The 19,283-nt window shown below is 41.1% G+C and overlaps 1 protein-coding gene across 4 annotated transcripts; it reads right to left on the reverse strand.

The window, feature by feature from the left end:
• Positions 1-904: 904 nt before the first annotated feature.
• Positions 905-16,030, reverse strand: LOC120059167 (homeodomain-interacting protein kinase 1-like). 4 transcript variants are annotated; one of them, XM_039008009.1, is made up of 18 exons: positions 15,889-16,030; positions 13,245-13,999; positions 11,433-11,624; positions 11,057-11,238; positions 9,018-9,141; positions 8,608-8,727; positions 8,040-8,126; positions 7,335-7,516; positions 6,739-6,889; positions 5,952-6,156; positions 5,542-5,660; positions 5,161-5,289; positions 4,060-4,229; positions 3,703-3,840; positions 3,324-3,491; positions 2,893-3,104; positions 2,643-2,776; positions 905-2,279 (listed from the first exon to the last, which is right to left on the reverse strand). In XM_039008009.1, the coding sequence occupies exons 2-18, from the start codon at positions 13,995-13,997 to the stop codon at positions 1,881-1,883; spliced, it is 3,465 nt and encodes a 1,154-aa protein (XP_038863937.1). In that variant the 5' UTR covers positions 13,998-13,999; positions 15,889-16,030; the 3' UTR covers positions 905-1,880. The 4 variants fall into 4 exon arrangements, with proteins under 4 accessions (XP_038863937.1, XP_038863936.1, XP_038863939.1 ...); XM_039008008.1 differs by lacking the exon at positions 15,889-16,030 and adding an exon at positions 14,301-15,361; XM_039008011.1 differs by lacking the exons at positions 5,161-5,289; positions 15,889-16,030 and adding an exon at positions 14,301-15,360 and having other exon boundaries at positions 4,060-4,226.
• Positions 16,031-19,283: the final 3,253 nt, after the last annotated feature.

Genomic DNA, 19,283 nt, shown 5'->3' on the forward strand with positions numbered 1-19,283 from the left:
AGCTAATAAAGAGCTACGTTAAGAAATATCCTGTAGTACTGCATTTTATTATTTTGTACAAAGCGTGCAAAACAAGACACTAACGTTCGCTTGTTCGTTGGAAATCGTCAAAAATATATTTCAATGGTTTGATTAATTACAAAATTATTAAAAATAGCTACATTGTATGGCTAGACATATTTATTTGAGAGAAAAAAATTGCAACAGCAACCTAAAATTATAAACTGAGAAAACCCTAAAATTGTTCCTCAGCTAGAAATGTTACACCCTGTTATGCCGCCATCTTGAGCCCCCCGGCTACCTGAATTTGACATTGTGTTTACCTGTATTTAACATTGTGTTGTTATTTCGCTGAACATTAGATGGTTCAATTTTATTTTTGGCAGTGAAACGAGGCTACTCAGGCGAGAAAAAAACCTCACCCAAATGTATAGCCCCATTGGAAAATATAAATGGACTGTTTGAAAATGTGAAGAAATGTATCTTTTTTTAAGAAAAAAATATATATATAAATATATATATTGGGGTTTTTTTTAATAAAAAAATGTGAATCACATTTTTATTCAGCTTACCCGTTGGCAATACCTGCTCTATATTGTTCACTCATCAACTCTGTAATTAGACATGTCTGGTAGCCAGAGGGCATTTCAACTAGACTAGGACAACAAATGATAACTAATGTGTCTGGAACAGTTCTTGTTTGACAGATCCAGACATTCCTAGCCGATCTGATCGCCATTTGGGAGGAGGTGAGCAAGCCGGATCAGCCAGGGCCAACCAAACACAAATAGAAGTATCCACTTCATTCTATAGATCTGTTTTGTATGAAAGTATATATTCTGTTATATTTAGCTTATTAACAAAAAGCATTATTGATCTTTTGCAAAAATACAGTACCACAATATACATCTTAAAAACCATTTTATTGCCTATATGATGATTAAGGTGTATTGTCTGTTCTATGTAGCACTTCACATTATAATAGTATGATTGTATGAACGACCATCATGTCACCAAAACCATCGACTCTATATCCAACATCTATTTATATACTCATGAATCACCATCAGATTCAAATTAATTCAAGGTTGACAGGAGCCTATCAATAGGCTTAAAGTGGTGATGAGATTATTAATGTGATGTGTGGAATATGTGAGCAGCACTTTCGAGGTCAAGGGCCTTTGACAAGCGCCTCGGTGACAGGCTGGAGAAAAACACAAAAGATTCATGTTGGCAAACGGCAATGTCAGAAGTTTCAGATAAGGTGACATTTTGTCAATAAATTTCATCTGTATTTTTTAACAAACATAAACACAAAACATTTATAACAAAGACAAACTCTGTTCAGGGTAATTTGCAATGTATAGACACACAAAAATATGATAAAAGCAAATTAATAAAAGGTACATTATATTATACAATTTGATTAGCAGAAGTACATGATGAAAATAACAATGGAAATAAATTGTCATAATGACATGAAGGACACAAATGGTTAGTGCTTTTGACAGGTAGGCTATTATAAGCTTATTATTCTAAAAAAAAGGTATTCAAAAACGTAATACTGGCTTTACATAGAAGAAATGTCTAAATACTTTTTGTTAACATAAATGTGCCTAATTTAAGTAACGGGAAAAAAGGGGAAAGGGAAAAAACTAATATTTACCACGTTAAAACAGTCTCTGAAATCAGGAAATTGCCAACAAAGCTATTAAAATTTTAAACAAGGTCTTAATAAATTGCACATTTAAAAAAACATGACATATCATTGTCCCAGTGCTATACTAATCTTGGTCTCCATTTGGTCTTCCGCTGGGCTAGAGAGCTGATCTGTCCACAGATTATATTTCTATGGTTCTGTCTCAGGCAGCTTCTATTCTTCACAGGTAGGGGTACTGACTGAGCTTTCTTTGGCTGAGCTGGTAGGCTGCCGCGCTGGATCGGGGAACGGGGTAAGGCTGGGCCGCCAGCTGCTGCTGCTGGTGGTACTGTCCCTGGGAATGTAGGAGCCCCAGGGAGGAGTAGGGCCCATTGGGCCGGGCATGTCGAGAAGAGCCGCCGGCATGGAGCTGGTCCACGGCCTGGGAGACAGAGGCCAGGGCAGCAGAGGCAGGGTAGGCGTACAGGTTCGGGGTAGAGATGAAGATGGAGGCAGCCTCGTGCAGCCGGTAAGAGGAGTTGGAGGAGATGGGAGGAGGGTAAGTGGTCTGTTGTTGGGGCAAGGAGCTGTTGTTGCCTCCTGTTCTGTCTTGTGACGATGACATCACAGACTGCTGTACCTGGAGAGGAAAACATTGGCTACAATTTATATCACTTCATTCACATTTTCCATTTAATTTTTTTTTCTTTTTCCATTTAATCTTTATTTAACTAGGCAAGTCAGTTAAGAACAAATTCTTATTTTCAATGACGGCCTAGGAACAGTGGGTTAACTGCCTTGTTCAGGGGCAGAACAACAGATTTTTACATTGTCAGCTCGGGGATTCGATTTAGCAACCTTTTGGTTACTGGCCCAATGCTCTAACCACTAGGCTACCTGCCACCTCATACATACATTATATACCTTCATTCACATTCTAGATAACTACATTTTTAATAAAAACCCTAAGACATGACCATTGAGATCAACCATATACCCTTACCTGACTCAGGTTGAGTGGTTGGGATCTGCTAGTTGTGGCACTCTGGTTGCGATCAGAAATGGAGGTCCTTCCTGCCCTGCTGGACTGCTGAGCTGTCCCCTTCTTGGATTTACCAGAGACATTAGCAGGTTGATCTGAAAATCAATAAAACCAAATTATTTAAGGTGAAAGGCAACAAAACTAAGGTGGGCAGCCCCACCTATACAATAGTAGGGGGAACACTAGACTGGAGGTGTGTTACCATGCCAACCTGTTTTTTGTACTCTGCTCTCCCCAGACTGGGTCTTCACTAAGGGCAGGATGATGGCTAGAGACTTGGAGAAGGAGTGGGAGGTCTGGGACGAGGAGGAGTTGTTGGCCAGGCCCTTGGGGCTCAGGGGACTGCTGGTGGACGAGTCAGAGTCATGCGAGTCGTGGACTGTCACACAGCTAATCACGTTGGCCCGCTGGTTAGCACCAGAGCTGTGACAGAAAAGAGGAAGAAAACTTTATCGTTTTCTTTTCAGAACACAAAAATTCCTCTTTTGCTTTCAACCCAACCCCTTGAGACACACAGACACATGCACCAGAGGGATTGAGACTAAAGCCAGGGTCATCCACGGTGCTGGTTTCAGCTACTATTGTCTCTCATTCATTCACACATTAGGTGGATACATGAGAATACACAGGATGGGACCTTACCTGGCAGCAGGGAACTTCCCGTCATCCTCGTCCTCTGTGTCACTATGGATAATGATAATGCTGACAGCAGGGCTGGGAGTATCAGAGATGACAATTGGATCACCACTCAAGGCAGGCAGTGGTGTGTTGTGGACCATAGGGGCGGCTGTCTGCAGCGACGACACAGGCCTGCAAAGGGACAAATGGCATTTTAACAGGAAAGTATATTGAGATGTTTCAATGTGCTTTAAAAAAGTTTGCTTTGATCTGAAAGTCATCAATCATAAAGCTCTCACTGATTCATAGAAATCACATACCTGATGAGGAAGAGAACCATACAGTATAGAAGAGTATGAATAAAGTGTGTATTTTGGGACCTGGCCATTGGGTTGAAAATTACCTGGCCCTACTGTCGGCATGTCGAGCCTTAGACCTCTTCCCCTGCTGAGATCTTGCTTGGAACTGGGCCGCAGGTGCATGACGCCCCAGTGTATGGTCCTGCTGTTTGATGCCATGGTAATGACTGCCATGACGACCCCTGGCATGACAACAACTTGTAGTTAGCTTCCCTAGCATATTTGAATCAGTACAACACAATATTATCTGAACCATCTAACGTCTCCACATACTGTAACCTAGATACAAAATAATGTCCGAAAATATCAAATTAGGGCTTCCTCTGTGATTCCTCTAACATTCTGCTCTTTGGACAATGATATGGCCTTAGTGCCCAGAGGGACAGCACTGCAGTACTCACCTCCAGTGTGAGGCCTGTTTTCCTGAGCTGTCTCCCCCAGAGAGGGGGGCTCCCATGGGGGAGTCAGGGACCAGAGTCTGGGTTTGGCTGGGGTTTTGGAGGGACATACCTGGCATCTGCTGCCACGTGGAGGGGATGAGGATCTGCTGGGTACCTGCTGGCCAGCCCTGCTGTACACACACACAGACAAAAACAAACAAAGTGATTTATTCTAGGTTTGCTTCTAAAACAACTAATACTGAGATCAATGAAAGCAAGTTGAACAGTCTGTTTTAAGGGAAATAGAAAAATGCTGTGCTACATGTGAGTATGAGTCAGACCATTACAGGTTGGGTGTGGATTCTACAAGAACCACTGGGAAGAGGCATGACAAGCACATGCAGTTTGCAGATGGACATGATTCAGTGTCTGCTCCTGTCATACATGGAAAGCTATAGGCATCCAGCATGCCCCCACTGAGTCAAGCTCAAATTCAGAGGGGAAAGAAAAACATCCTATGATTGTTCTCTGTTCCCCGGACTTCCAAAGCATGACCCGAATAGAGAAAACCTCAATAATTACTGCTGAGGGAAATATGTTTGAAATTAAAACACCATTAAACCGGCACTCCAACTGGCAGAAGAAAAAACTGTTCATTCTCTCAAGCCAAGCAGACATGCCCTGGAAGACAGAGTTCTGTGGAACTGAGAAGGTGGTTTAAAACCTGAAACTCAGAGTAATCTGTTAAGAGAAGCATGACAGACAATCAAGGGGCAGCATTCTAAGATGGTATTTCTAATGTCTGCTGCACGATTCCAGGACCAAAGAAACGACATTGATATTTTGAATCAACAGGGATTCCAAAGGTTGAAGTGATGAAGTGCAAATTTACATGTGGTTGAATCTATTTACATTTCAGCAAGACTTCCAGAAACTTCAGCTGTCTCTGTATCATAATGCAAAAGCTCTCTTTTTGGAAGGGGAAGAGAAAAGGAAAGATGAGATGCTACAAGCATAAGCACAGACCAGAGTTAGCAGCAGTACATGCGTCCCATGCTCTGCCCACCCCTGACATGTGTCGGAGGAGAAAGGGGCAACGGGGTAGCAGTGATGGTGCTTTACCAGCATGGTGGGGCTCTGTTCCAGTAGGCCAGGCCTTCCAGCCCCACAGCCCAGGGGCAGTGAATACAGAGGGGCCATTCCTGCCACAGGGGCCTGCAGGGTGGCTACCATCAATGGATTGCAGGATTGCTGGTGGGGAGGAGGTTTGAGGGAGGGATGTAGGGGTTAGATAACTGGACGGGGAAGGTCAATCCGATCTCCACATCCCTTCACCAATCAGTCTGAGACTGATTCCCAAAGAAAGGACAGGATGTTAAGGAGGCTAAACACCTTGGTGTGATGAATCCTGTCAATACTACTCTGGTTATTCATAGGATTTCAATGGACACACATGGAGTCAAGCTGTGGTGGGTAGTCATGCAGCACTCAGTCTTGCTGTACCTGTGTGAGCATTCCAGGCTGGAGATGCAGAGGCTGAGTGGACTGGTTCTGGGGCACCATGGGAACAGAGTTATCCATCCTCACTGGGAACCCAGAGTGTTTACCGGATGACTGGAGGCCTAAGAAGAAAGGAAAGCGGTAGATTAGTTACGATGTCATGCATACAGCTCTACAGATGCAAACTGCAGACATTACATCTAACTAGGGACAATTGGACAACATTATGAAGTTCAGATCCTCTTGTGTTATTACATCACATAAGGCTACACAACATGTATTACTGAAAGCGGTCTCCCACATTACAACCTATGTACTTAGCTGCGACATGAATTTGGTCTTCATTCGAGTTCAGCAAGAGAGGCAAACAAACTATACTTATAACATTATAACCCTGCCCCATCTGTTCTCACCCTGGATGGTGGGTGGGCAGACTATGAGAGTCTGCTGGAAAGGCTCTGCCTGGCCACACAGCTGGGTGGGTCTGGTCTGCAGAGGGACACTTTGCTGGTGGAGACCTGGGATGTTGATAGTAGCCTGCTGATACAGCCCCGACTGGTAGTTCAGCAGAGGGACGTTGCTGCTCAGGGACAGGGACTGGCCACCGGTTGACGCCATCTGACATGGTGTGGATAACATGAAATACCATTCATCACATTTTACTTTCACACTTTACATGCTGTAAAATGTTCATGCTAGGACATGCTGAATAAGTCTGATGATAAAAGATTTTAGCTTAAGGGGGAAAAGATCCTTAGTTCTGTGATGAAAATGTGTTTTTCTGTGTAATTTCTGTAATTTCTGTGTTCTATTCATGTGCTGTTCTATAAACCAATTTCTGTGTTCATGCAAGTGACTGACAACGAATCCTCACTATCAGTAGCTGCAATTTGGCAGTACACCCAGACCTTGTTTTGAGGACGAAAGATATCTCAGTTTCAAGGTCTCAGCTTAGAAGAAGTGAGGTATTGGTCTGTCACATGCATGACCCAGTATTGGTCGGTCACATGAATGAAACAAAACAGTCATGATTAATTAGTTATGCTAAATCATGCAAATATAACATGTCTGAGCTTCTGACAGACAGACGTTCACTATGAAGCATTACGTTTGTTGGAACCTCCAGCGCGCTGACAATAATGATTAATTTAAGATTGACTTTTAGTGTCCCTGTGTAAAAATTTCCACAACAGTTCTCACCTGGTTGTGCTGGTTGAGCTGGCTGCTAAATGTAACAGTGAGGTTTGTAGCTGCACTGGGGGTGTTGCTGCTAGAAAACAGATTCTTTCCACTCTCGAAAGGGCTGACCCTTCGCTTGCAAATGTCCATGTTCTGGAAGCACGACTTCACACTGAAAAATAAGAAATATCAAGGCATATATGAATCTAAAGGAGCAAGGTACTCTGTACTCTTATAATATCCACCTGGCACAGCCAGAAGAGGACTGGCCACACCTCAGAGCCTGGTTCCTCTCTAGGTTTCGTCCTCGGTTCCTGTCTTTCTGGGGAGTTTTTCCTAACCACCGTGCTTCTACATCTGCATTGCTTGCTGTTTGGGGTTTTAGGCTGGGTTTCTGTATAAGCACTTTGTGACAACTGCTGATGTAAAAAGGGCTTCATAAATACATTTGATTTGATTTGATGACACATTTTATCTCGAGAGAAAAACAAGGAGATTTGCCAAGCTGTCTTATTCCTGGGCTATCGTGTGTAATAGCTCTTTGGTCCAAAAAATTATATTACATTTCATTTGACATAAATGCCACAATACGATAGACCTGACGATCCTCTACTTACTGTGAGCTGTGAGGGAAGTGCAGCAGGTGGGTCATGGTGACGAAGGTGTGGTTGAGGGTCTTCATGGGGGTGATGCGTTTGTCTGCGTCCAGCGTTAGCATCTTCTTCAGCAGGTCAATAAACTCTCTCCGGTCCGCCTTCTCTGCCTGGATATCAGTCCCCGCCAGACTAGTCATGTTCACCTGCCACAACGTACAGAAAGTCTGCTAAATGACTAAAATGTAAACATTTATAGATACACAATGCAGAAATCGCTCCACCATTTCCTGGTTGCTAAAATTAGCCTAATTTCAGTTTTATGTGACAAAACAAGCAAGCATAGTGTAGAGAATCATTGTACCGTCTTTAATTATTATTATTATTATTTTATTTTTTAAACGCTGTGAAATATATTTTCCATAACCAAAAATATTGTTTTCAGCTATTTGAAGCTGGTGCACAAAGCCGAAAGTAAAAGATGCAAAAAACAAAACTTAAGAACGGGAAGCATAGAAATAGTGCATAGAACAGATATACAGCTTATTAGACTTGCTTTCAATCCGAATGACAGTTGCATATTGCATCTTTACTCATCCAAGTCTATGCTGAAGAGATCAAATAAATTGGAGATATGAAACATACCAATTTGTAAGCCTAATACAAAATAGTAATGGATTAATGACAAGAGTGGATTTATAGAATGAATGTCGACCTAGTCACCCTCACCTGCATCATATCATCCAGACAGTTGAAGATGTATTTCCGAGCCTCCTTTGACTTTATCCCCAGCTCCGCCTCGTGCTCTGAAGGAGTCTACAGACAAAAAGAAAACGTAAAAAAATTAATAAATACTATTAAAATGTACTGTACAATATACATCAGTGAACAAGATATTTCATCAATATGCACCCACACATCACAATTGCCGCTACCATACTCTTATCCACTATTGCTAATACTGAACAATTTAAACACCAGCCCTTCAATCCCCCCTTTCTCTAATACATGTGTAAATATTGTACATTAAATGTGCCTTCCTGTATTTTACTTATGCAAAAAAATGTATTCTATTCTACTGAGCCATTTACTTTATGTTCGTATTCTTATCTTGTATTATTTCTTATTGTTGTTGCATTGTTGAGAAGGAACCTGCAAGTAAGCATTTCGTTTGAAGGTATATACCATGTATATCCTGTACATACAACTAAAAAAACTTAAAACTTGAAAAACTTGAAACATAGTTATAAACATGTAATTATCAACATTCTGATTCCTAATATGTTACCTACTGTACCTTGAGCCTCCATAGGGGGTAGCTGGAGTCAGGGCCTCTGTTAAAGAAGCGACTGGATTTGGTGCCTTCACTCAGGAGGTATTCAGCAGGCAGGCCCTGGGTCTGGGAGATGTACCGGATCTGATGAAGCCAAGAGAAAAGCAACAGCAACAGTGTTAATCAGAGGTTGGTCACAAACAGACTTAGGGCCAGTTTCCCAGACACCGATTAAGCCTAGTGTTGGACTAGAAAACACTTCAAATGGGAATCTCCACTGAACACACTTTAGTCCAGGACTACACTTAATCTGGGTCCGGGAAACCAGCCACTTCATGTATGACTGATACTTCAACAAAATGGAGGAAACAAATACATGTCAATGATGGATGACAGTGTCGTGTCTCACAAAAAGTAGAAGAGGTGGTGCTGACCTGATCATACTCTGAGGCACCAGGATAAAGAGGCCAACCCAAGAACAGTTCAGCAATGACGCAGCCCAGAGACCACATATCTATAGCTTCACAGAAGGGAAGGCCCAGGATGATCTCTGGCGCCCTGCAACGACACATATAGTTGAAGTCGGAAGGTTACATACACCTTAGCCAAATACATTTATACTCAGTTTTTCACAATTCCTGACATTTAATCCTAGTAAAAATGCCCTGCCTTAGGTCAGTTAGGATCACCACTTTATTTTAAGAATGTTAAATGTCAGAATAATAGTAGAGAGAATTATTTATTTCAGCTTTTATTTCTTTCACATTCCCAGTGGGTCAGAAGTTTACATACACTCAATTAGTATTTGGTAGCATTGCCTTTAAATTTTTTAACTTGGGTCAAACCTTTCGGGTAGCCTTCCACAAGCTTCCCACAATAAGTTGGGTGAATTTTGGCCCATTCCTCCTGTCAGAGCTGGTGTAACTGAGTCAGGTTTGTACTGTAGGCCTCCTTGCTCGCACACGCTTTTTCAGTTCTGCCCACAAATGTTCTATAGGATTGAGGTCAGGGCTTTGTGATGGCCACTCCAATACCTTGACTTTGTTGTCCTTAAGCCATTTTGCCACAACTTTGGAAGTATGCTTGGGGTCATTGTCCATTTGGAAGACCCATTTGCGACCAAGCTTTAACTTCCTGACTGATGTCTTGAGATGTTGCTTCAATATATCCACATAATTTTCCTTTCCTCATGATGCCATCTATTTTGTGAAGTGCACCAGTCCCTCCTGCAGCAAAACACCCCCACAACATGATGCTGCCACCCCCGTTCTTCACGGTTGGGATGGTGTTCTTCGGCTTGCAAGCCTCCCCCTTTTTCCTCCAAACATAACGATGGTCATTATGTTCTATTTTTTCAGTTTTCAGTTCTATTTTCAGTTCTATTTTTGTTTCATCAGACCAGAGAACATTTCTCCAAAAAGTATGATCTTTGTCCATATGTGCAGTTTCAAACCGTAGTCTGGCTTTTTTATGGCGGTTTTGGAGCAGTGGCTTCTTCCTTGCTGAGCGGCCTTTCAGGTTATGTCGATAAAGGACTCATTTAACTGTGGATATAGATACTTTTGTACCTGTTTCCTCCAGCATCTTCACAAGGTCCTTTGCTTTTGTTCTGGGATTGATTTGCACTTTTCGCACCAAAGTACGTTAATCTCTATGAGACAGAACGCGTCTCCTTCCTGAGCAGTATGACAGCTGTGTGGTCCCATGGTGTTTATACTTGCATACTATTGTTTGTACAGATAAACGTGGTACCTTCAGGCGTTTGGAAATTGCTCCCATGGATGAAGCAGACTTGTGGAGGTCTACAATTTATTTTCTGAGGTCTTAGCTGATTTATTTTGATTTTCCCATGATGTCAAGCAAAGAGGCACTGAGTTTGAAGGTAGGCCTTGAAATACATCTACAGGTACACCTCCAATGGACTCAAATGATGTCAATTAGCCTATCACAGGCTTCTAAAGCCATGACATAATTTTCTGGATTTTTCAAAGTTGTTGAAAGGCACAGTCAACTTAGTGTATGTAAACTTCTGACCCACTGGAATTGTGATACAGTGGATTATAAATGAAATAATCTGTCTGTAAACAATTGTTGGAAAAATTACTTGTGTCATGCACAAAGTAGATGTCCTAATCGACTTGCCAAAACTAGTTTGTTAACAAGAAATTTGTGGAGTGGTTGAACAACGACTCCAACCAAAGTGTATGTAAACTTCTGACTTCAACTTTAAACCATTGAACATGTTGATAACATGAGTACATAATATTGAGCCTGCAATACATCCATGGCTACTGAGACTCTTGTGTCACAAAATGACGCATGCACCAGGGTTGGGCTCAATTAAATTTGTATTCAATCAATTCAATAAGTAAATTGAAATTACAATGCCGATTTTACTTATTGGGATATTCAGTTTACTTCCTGAATTTACTGAATCTACATGAAATTGACCCCAACCCTGACTGGCACTCACCGGTAGTAGCGTGACTGTAGGTAGGTGGAACACACTGCCTTAGAAACGTGGCTGGCGGAGCCGAAGTCGATGACCTTCACCCTGTAGGGTTGTCTGAGAGGATCCACCAGCATGATGTTCTCAGGCTTCAGGTCAGCATGGATTAGACCCAGGCTCTTCAGCTTCAACAGGGCCGTGGCCACCTGATGACATACGTGGCAATGTAAAAACAATATATATATATATATATATATATATATATATGTATGTGGCTGTACAATATGTGTATGATATGGGTAACGTGCAATATGTACAGTGTATTGTGTTATTTTGCATATAGTAGTATTGTGCAGTACTAAAAAAAGTGTTCAAGACAATTAATTGTACTGTATCGTACCTGCTGCAGCACAGGCCGGATGGACTTGAGCAGCAGCGGGCTGAACTTGCTGTGCTTCAGAAAGTCATAGAGATTCTGCTCCAACATCTCAAACACGAGACAAGTGTGGTTCTTGTGTTGGAAACACTCGTAGGAACGCACAAAGTTGAACTCGTCTGCGTTCTCTGTGCTCAGTCTGCCCAGGATACTCACCTGCAGGACAATGGCAGATACAGAGCCTTCATAAAGTATTAATTCCACATTTTGTTGTGTTACAGCCTGAATTCAAAACGGATTAAATATATTTTTTTCTCTCAACCATCTACACACAACAACCCATAATGACAAAGTCAAACATGTTTTTTCACATTTTCGAAAATGTATTGAAAATTAAATACAGAAATATCACATTTACATAAGTATTCACACCCCTGTCACCGTTTACTGCTGTGAGTCTTTCTGGGTATGTTTTTAAGAGCTTTGCACACCTGGATTGTACAATATTTGCACATTATTCTTTATACATTCTTCAAGCTCTGTCAAGTTGGTTGTTGATCATTGCTAGATAGCCATTTTCAAGTCTTGCCATAGATTTTCAAGCTGATTTAAGTCAAAACTGTAACTCGGCCACTCAGGATCATTCAATGTCATTGTCAATGTCATACACTCCAGTGTATATTTGGCCTTGTGTTTTAAGTTATTGTCCTGCTGAAATGTGAATTTGTCTCCCAGTGTCTGTTGGAAAGCATACTGAACCAGGTTTTCCCCTTGGACTTTGTTTTTGCTTAGTTCCATTCCATTTATTTTTGTCCTAAAAAAAACTCCCTAGTCCATGCGATGACAAGCATACCCATAACATGATGCAGCCACCACCATGCTTGAAAATATGAAGAGCGGTACTCATTTATGTGCTGTGTTTGCCCCAAACATAACACTTTGTATTCAGGACATAAAGTTAGCAGTTTTAATTTAGTGCCTTATTGTAAACAGGATGCATGTTTTGCAATATTTGTATTCTGCACAGGCTTCCTTCTTTTCAATATGTCATTTAAGTTAGGATTATGGAGTAACTAGTTTCCTTCCTCTCCGGCAACTGAGTTAGGAAGGACACCTGTATGTTTGTAGTGACTGGGTATATTGATACACCATCCAAAGTGTAATGAAAAACTTCACCATGTTAAGGGATATTCAATGTCTGGTTTTAAAAAAAGAAAGAAAAAAAAGCTATCTACCAATAGGTAGGCATTGAAAATCCTCCCTGGTCTTTGTGGTTGAATCTGTGTTTGAAATTCACTGCTCGACTAAGGGATCCTACAGATAATTGTATGTGTGGGGTATAGAGATGAGGTAGTCATTAAAAAAATCATGTTAAACACTATTATTGCACACAGAGAGTCCATGCAACTTACTTGTTAAGCAAAAGTTTACTCCTGAACATATTTAGGCTTGCCATAACAAAGGGGCTGAATACTTATTGACCCAAGACATTTCAGCTTTTCATTTTTTATTAATTTGTAAACATTTCAGAAAACATAATTCCACTTTGACATTATGGGGTATTGTGTGTAGGCCAGTGACACAACATCTAAATTAAATCAAATTTAAATTCAGGCTCTAACAACAAAATGTGGAGAAAGTCAAGGGGTGTGGATACTTTCTGAAGGCACTGTAGATATGTTAAACTATTTTATTATCACCTCCTTCCCAAACTTCTACAAAATGTACACATTTATGGTACCTCTACAATTTTCAAATTCAATTGAAGCTCTGACCAGAGACTAATTTATCTGGTTAAAGCTTACAAGAAAGTCACTTCTGCTTAGTGACACTAACCTCAATTTGACCTTGCCGGGCATATGAAGGATGATTCTTCAATATCTTGATGGCCACGATTTCATTGGTGCCACGCTTCCAGCATTTAGCCACCTGGCCAAATGTACCTCTCCCTAGGAATTCCAGCACCTCATAACTGTTAGACAAAGAACACAGGATCTCATGCTGCACTAGCTGGTAGTCTCCCTCACTGTGGGAGTTACTACTCTTAGTGGTGGAGGTGGAATGTGCTATTGACTGGGCTGTGGTGGTCCCCCCACCAGGAGCGGGGCGGTTGGAGAGCACAGGGGCAGAGAGCTCCTCCAGGATCTGAACACTGTCACTGCTGTCCACCTCCTCACTTTTCCTCTTCAGGCTGTTACTGTACTGCTTGTGGTATAGGTCCCCTGGCTGGGAGGAGGATGCAGCATCCTTGACATGGTGACTGGTAGAGGAGGAGGAAGAGGGTCCCCGGGCACTGCCTGTGCTGTCTGCCGCCCGTACGACTGTCTGCTCCCGGGAGCCTCCCCCCATTGATGGATACCCCTGGTTGGAGTTGGAGGAGTTGTATGCTGGGTTGAAACTTGATGCAGAGGGGGAGGATGTGTTTCCATTTCCCTGGATGGGGCCCTGCTGCTGGTAGTAAGTGTAGTTGTTGTCTCCCACCTGGCTGCTCACATCCCACACACTGTTCTCTACCTTCAATTTCTTGGTGCGGGTGTATGCGCTGGAGGAGACTGAGGGAGAGGAGAAAACCTGGAGCTGGGAAGCCATGTCTACACAAAATGGGAGGCAAAGAGATTACTGGAAGCTGGCTACCTCTCTATCATCATAAACTGACAGCTGGTGTTAACTAGTTATCTTACATTGTTGTAATAGATCAAACAGTTCAAATCATTTTAGCAGCATTACAACTCAAACGTTAGCTAACGTTAGTGTTTCATCAAAGTGTTCTGCTATCTACGGGCCCAGGCTGTGTGTTATGCGGACCAAAGCAACTAGCTAGGCTAAGGACGCTTATGGAAAACTGTTTGTCAACAACTGGAAAATAACATATATTGCATAGGTAAACGTCACCTGTGTTTGGTTTAGTCCTGCGGGTCCGATCGATTTCCCAAAACAGCAGGCCTCATAGCTAGCTAGTTGCAGGCAGATACTAGCTAAGATTCCAGCTAATGCGAACTTCATGCAGATCTCCCCTCGAGATCTCAAAACATCAACTGGGACATCATAATAACAACACGAGGATATCACACGACATCACATAATTTAGAGGTACCTAGAAAATGTCAAACTGACTGCAAAACCAGCAGGATAGACCCATTCCATCCATCAATCCATAACAAATCAACCGTATACCTAAGCACCAGAAGCGCTTCAGCATTACCGTAAGGATTGGAAACAAGCGCGTTATAAATTTTAGTCTCCTAAAAATAATCTCAGGATTACATTTTAGACTAAACAGAAACAATCATTGAAAATATCAGCAGAAACATCACCGCCTCTGCTTGGTGTTTGTGGTAGCTACAATTTTTAAGAGACCAAATGAAATATTTGACTAGGAGGAACGAGGAAATAGAACCCATGGTACTGCCACAGAGTGGTACTTCTCACATCGTGAGAATTTCGTGAACGCTTGCGAAACAGACCAAGCAGGGGTTGGAGAAGTCAATGAGAGAATTCTTCCTTAGTTATTAATTTTCTCGAAATCTAAAAGGCACAACCTAGATTCAATACAATGCCAACCTCGTGGAAATGACAAACTGACACGTTTTCATTTTCGTCAAAAACAACTTTATATCGAAGGAGTGCCTTTGATTTGACGATCTGCACATGCGCCGTTCTGCGCGAGACGACCGTTAGATCCGATTACGTGTTTCGTTTCTAAGAATGTATTTTTATTTTAGTAGACAAATCAGTTAAGAACAAATTCTTATTTTCAACGACGGCCTAGGAACAGTGGAACTGTCTTGTTCAGGGTTTCGATCTTGCAAGCTTACTAGGTTACTAGTCAAGGTTACTAGTCCAACGCTCTAACCACTAGGCTACCTGCCGTATAACTAACACTATGTGGTTTAGCTAGCCAACGTCGCCATGAAATCGCTTACAAGTGTGATATCTTCATACTGTACTGTCTTTCTTATCTCGTTTGTGCCGCGCGCATGCTCAGATGGTGGCTTTGGAGATGTCGAGAAGATTTAGCATTAGCCATAATATAAATAACAAAGCACACCACAGCAAAGGTAAGAAACGTTAACCAACGTTTAAGCAACCAACGTTTAAGCAACTTCAACAATAATGTAAAAGTATGTTAATTTCAGTTGCTTCAGAGAAGTTATGTGAAACCATCATAAAATTAGCACGCTAGCTAGCCAGGTTAGCATAACACAATCTGTGACGTAGTTAGTTAGCTAGCAAATTTAAAGGGATACGTTAGCCCTCTAAAAACACAGTCTAATGATTTCTACTTGCCTTCACTGTTAAGAGTATCCTACTGTTTGTATGACTTTCTATTTATCCACTGAACTGATTCAGATTTTTTTTTAAACATAGGCATATATGGCTAATAGATTTGGTTACATTTCTTTTAGAGGAGGACCATGTCAGATCTCTACCCTCCATGGCCGCACAAACTGAAAATGGGTTTTTACATCTGAAACAGTACCTTAAAGAGATGTCCTCCATGAGACAAGCTTTGAACACAGGCCGTCCCTTGGTAATTTGCTTGAGGGACTGTTGATAATTGGATATGGAGAAGGGTGAGCCGGTCAAGGATCGATTCAGACAAGGTGATAAATTGTATGACAAGCGACAGTTTAATTATGAGTAAAGATATCTGGTACAAGCGTATACGGTCTCGTTCCTTCGGCTCATAGAGAACCTCCAGAAAAAAGCCCAGATAACAGAAATGCATAGACATTTATACAACACAGAAAGTAGGTTGAGTCTGGAAGTTCTGGTCCTTTGGTTGGTTCTGGACAGGTTGTTGTCTTCTCAGATTGGTCCTGATGAGCTGGGCGTCATCCTTCTGAGTCTTATAGCAAAAGTTCTTTGTTATCAAATGTTCAGCTAAGCAGGAGATTTTGTGTGTGCGTAGTCAGCCCTCTGTCCTTGGTTATGTGTGTGTCTCATTATTTCGTGAAATGCGGACCCAAGCACTCTTTTGATCAAGGCCTTTCCTTATCAGTGTTTATGAAAGGTCTGTGTCAGCCATCTATCTTTGGGTGTGTGAGAAACCCTGCTTAGAAAGAAGTTAGTTATAACAATGTAATAGCAATATGCTTGTGTTATTTTAAATGGTATTTATTACAGGACCAGGTATTTTAGCTACCTACACAATAGGAATTAATGATCAATCTCTGAGCTCTGTTAAAAGCTTGGAACAGTTTTAATGTAACATCACATTTCTGTATTTATTGTATTTAATAGGATAGACTTCCACCCCTACCAAAGAACACCTCACCCAGATCTACTAATGACAAGATTGCTGCAGGTAGGCCTATGCTAACATTTGGAATATATCTGTCCCTTTACAAGTGGAGAAAGTAGCAACTGCAACTGTTTGTGTTGACAACTATGTTCTTCCCTTCATTCCCCCTGTTGCTGATAAAGATATAGAATGCACCATGTCAATAAAGCAGCATGCTCCAGCAGAAGAGGAAATATTAAAGTGTGTAAATGATTTTTAACAAATCCAATTTGTTATTGCACCAACACTTTCTTAAATGGCTATGTTATAACCGTCCTTCAGGACCGTCAATATCATATTTTACGTTTTATACAGAAGGATAAAATTCAGGAGGGACGAGCACATAATAGAGAAGCTTCAGTGGATCGACAACCACGATACTTTGTACAGCCACGATACTTTGTGGCTTAACCAACATGAGGAATAGAGACCTGAAAACACTGGTGAGATTTGCTTTATTTGTGGGTGACATTTAGTGTTCATTCATTGTTGTAATAAATTACACAATTGTACAGTAAAGTTGTGTATTTCTCACCAAGTTGCCTCTTGCAAGTGGGTATGTGAACATCATCATGAAAGACACAGATGAAACCAATGTTCTTTTGAAGAACTCTTGAGGTAACCAAACTAAATCCATTTATATCACCTCTTACAATACCCATTGACTTACAAAACTTAAATAGCTAGTTTATGGTAACCTGCTTGATTTAACTGCATTCAAATAAAAGCCATTTTTTATTTTAATATTTCAGTTGTGATTCTATGTTGTCAGGTGTCTGATTCCATTTTCACCTGAGGACATGAACATCAACCCAGACTTGTGGGAGTCATTCATCAATCACCAAGGCAGTAAAATTGTCCACAGATTTTCATGGGAATACCGGTACTATCATTGTTTTTAATGTTTTTTGTTTTTGTTTTTCAGAGCCAAAATCACCCTCCCCTAAGTTTGCTGGGTAAGAAATGTAACACATACAGTACATTGGTTAAAATCCATATTTCATTTTGCAGACGCTCTTACCCAGAGCAACTAGGGTTAAATGCCTTGCTCAAGGGCACATCGGCAGATGGTTTTACGTAGTCGGCTCAGGGATTCACACCAGCAACCTTTCGGTTACTGTCCCAATACTCTTAACCACTAGGCTACCTGCCACCCCTAATTAATTATGTATTTGCTAACTAAAGTTTAATGGTCAATTCCACCTTAACACATTGCAGTTGTAAGCCTGTCCAGTTAGGACTCAGAAGGAAGGCAGGTCTAAAGGAGGTAGAGAATGAAACTGGGGACCTACCTCCTTGGCTGAACCTGCTCTTGGATGAGAACAGTTAGTACACAGTCGTTTTGATTTGCAGTATAACAAATATATAAGGACTATATAATGACACTTCAGTATAAACGGCATATAATGGTTTACTTGGGTCTGAAAGTCAGATTGAAATACTGATATTGACTATTTACTTTCCACAGCCACATATGAGAAGGATCCTCAGAAGTGAGTATCAGTGGCCAGTGTTTAAGACATTAATGAAACATGAGAGCGTAGAATATAGATATTCAATCTTGACATATTTTTTTCAGACCAAAGAACAGACATGATATGCTGGAACGTGTCAGAACAAAGTTCATCGAAATCCAGAGATCTATGAACAATCAGATGGAGACAGACATGTTTGAGAAGAAAATGTAAGTGGTTGTAATGATTCCAATATAGGCCTGTGTAATGTTAGACTTTTCCTCTCAAATAAATAAATGGTTTGATCAAAACATAAATGCAAGTGAAAAAATGTACAGTATAGACTCAGTATGTTTCATTTGTTTTGTTCAGACACAGAGAGGAGAGAATGAAGACTCCCCTGGATGCATTGATGGCCTCAAGGAAGGAGACAAGTCTACCTATGCTGCTCTCCTCACTAAAACATGAGCTCAGGGAACCAAAATCTGCACTTTTATTTTGGCGAGTTTCAGTTCTATGTTACCAACATGTACAGTAGCCTACTATGTCACTTGTTCATGTGAAATACAGTAAATGTTGACATTGGTTGTATTTTAGTTTACTTTTAAAATGTTTTCTTAGGTACAAAATCCTGAAGAGCGATGTCTCAGAACTGTCCGATGACAGGGACTTTGAGTACAGGACCATCCTGCAGAAGATCGGCCAATTCCACAACTTCTCTCACAAGAAGTTGCCCTACTCAAAGGTAATCATTCCAAATTCTCTGGAAGTGAATAGATTCATGGCAAATTTCATTTTTGAACACTTGTATCAGTGTATTAGAGTTTGTTTGTGGATTATTAGTGTAAGCCTGACCATTAGTGAAAAAATAAACCCTGTTATTGTTTATAGGAGAAATTTTGTCTCCTTGTTCTCTCTCTGCCATCGAATCAGCTTCTCCAACCAGCCATGCAAGATGCTCTGATGTTCCTCACTGAGAACGTCTTCCAGCTCCTACCCCGACAACTCAAGCACTGGTATCAGTATCTCAAACTGCCCTTTTATGACGCCTCCTGACTCTTAAACTCAAGTCATCCCCAGAGGGCTGCCAGCCAATTGTTGTTATTTTAGTTTAAATTATATTAAATGTAATTTGTT

Source organism: Salvelinus namaycush, chromosome 14, assembly GCF_016432855.1.
Source record: "Salvelinus namaycush isolate Seneca chromosome 14, SaNama_1.0, whole genome shotgun sequence".
In the NCBI taxonomy this organism is placed as follows: Eukaryota; Metazoa; Chordata; class Actinopteri; order Salmoniformes; family Salmonidae; genus Salvelinus; species Salvelinus namaycush.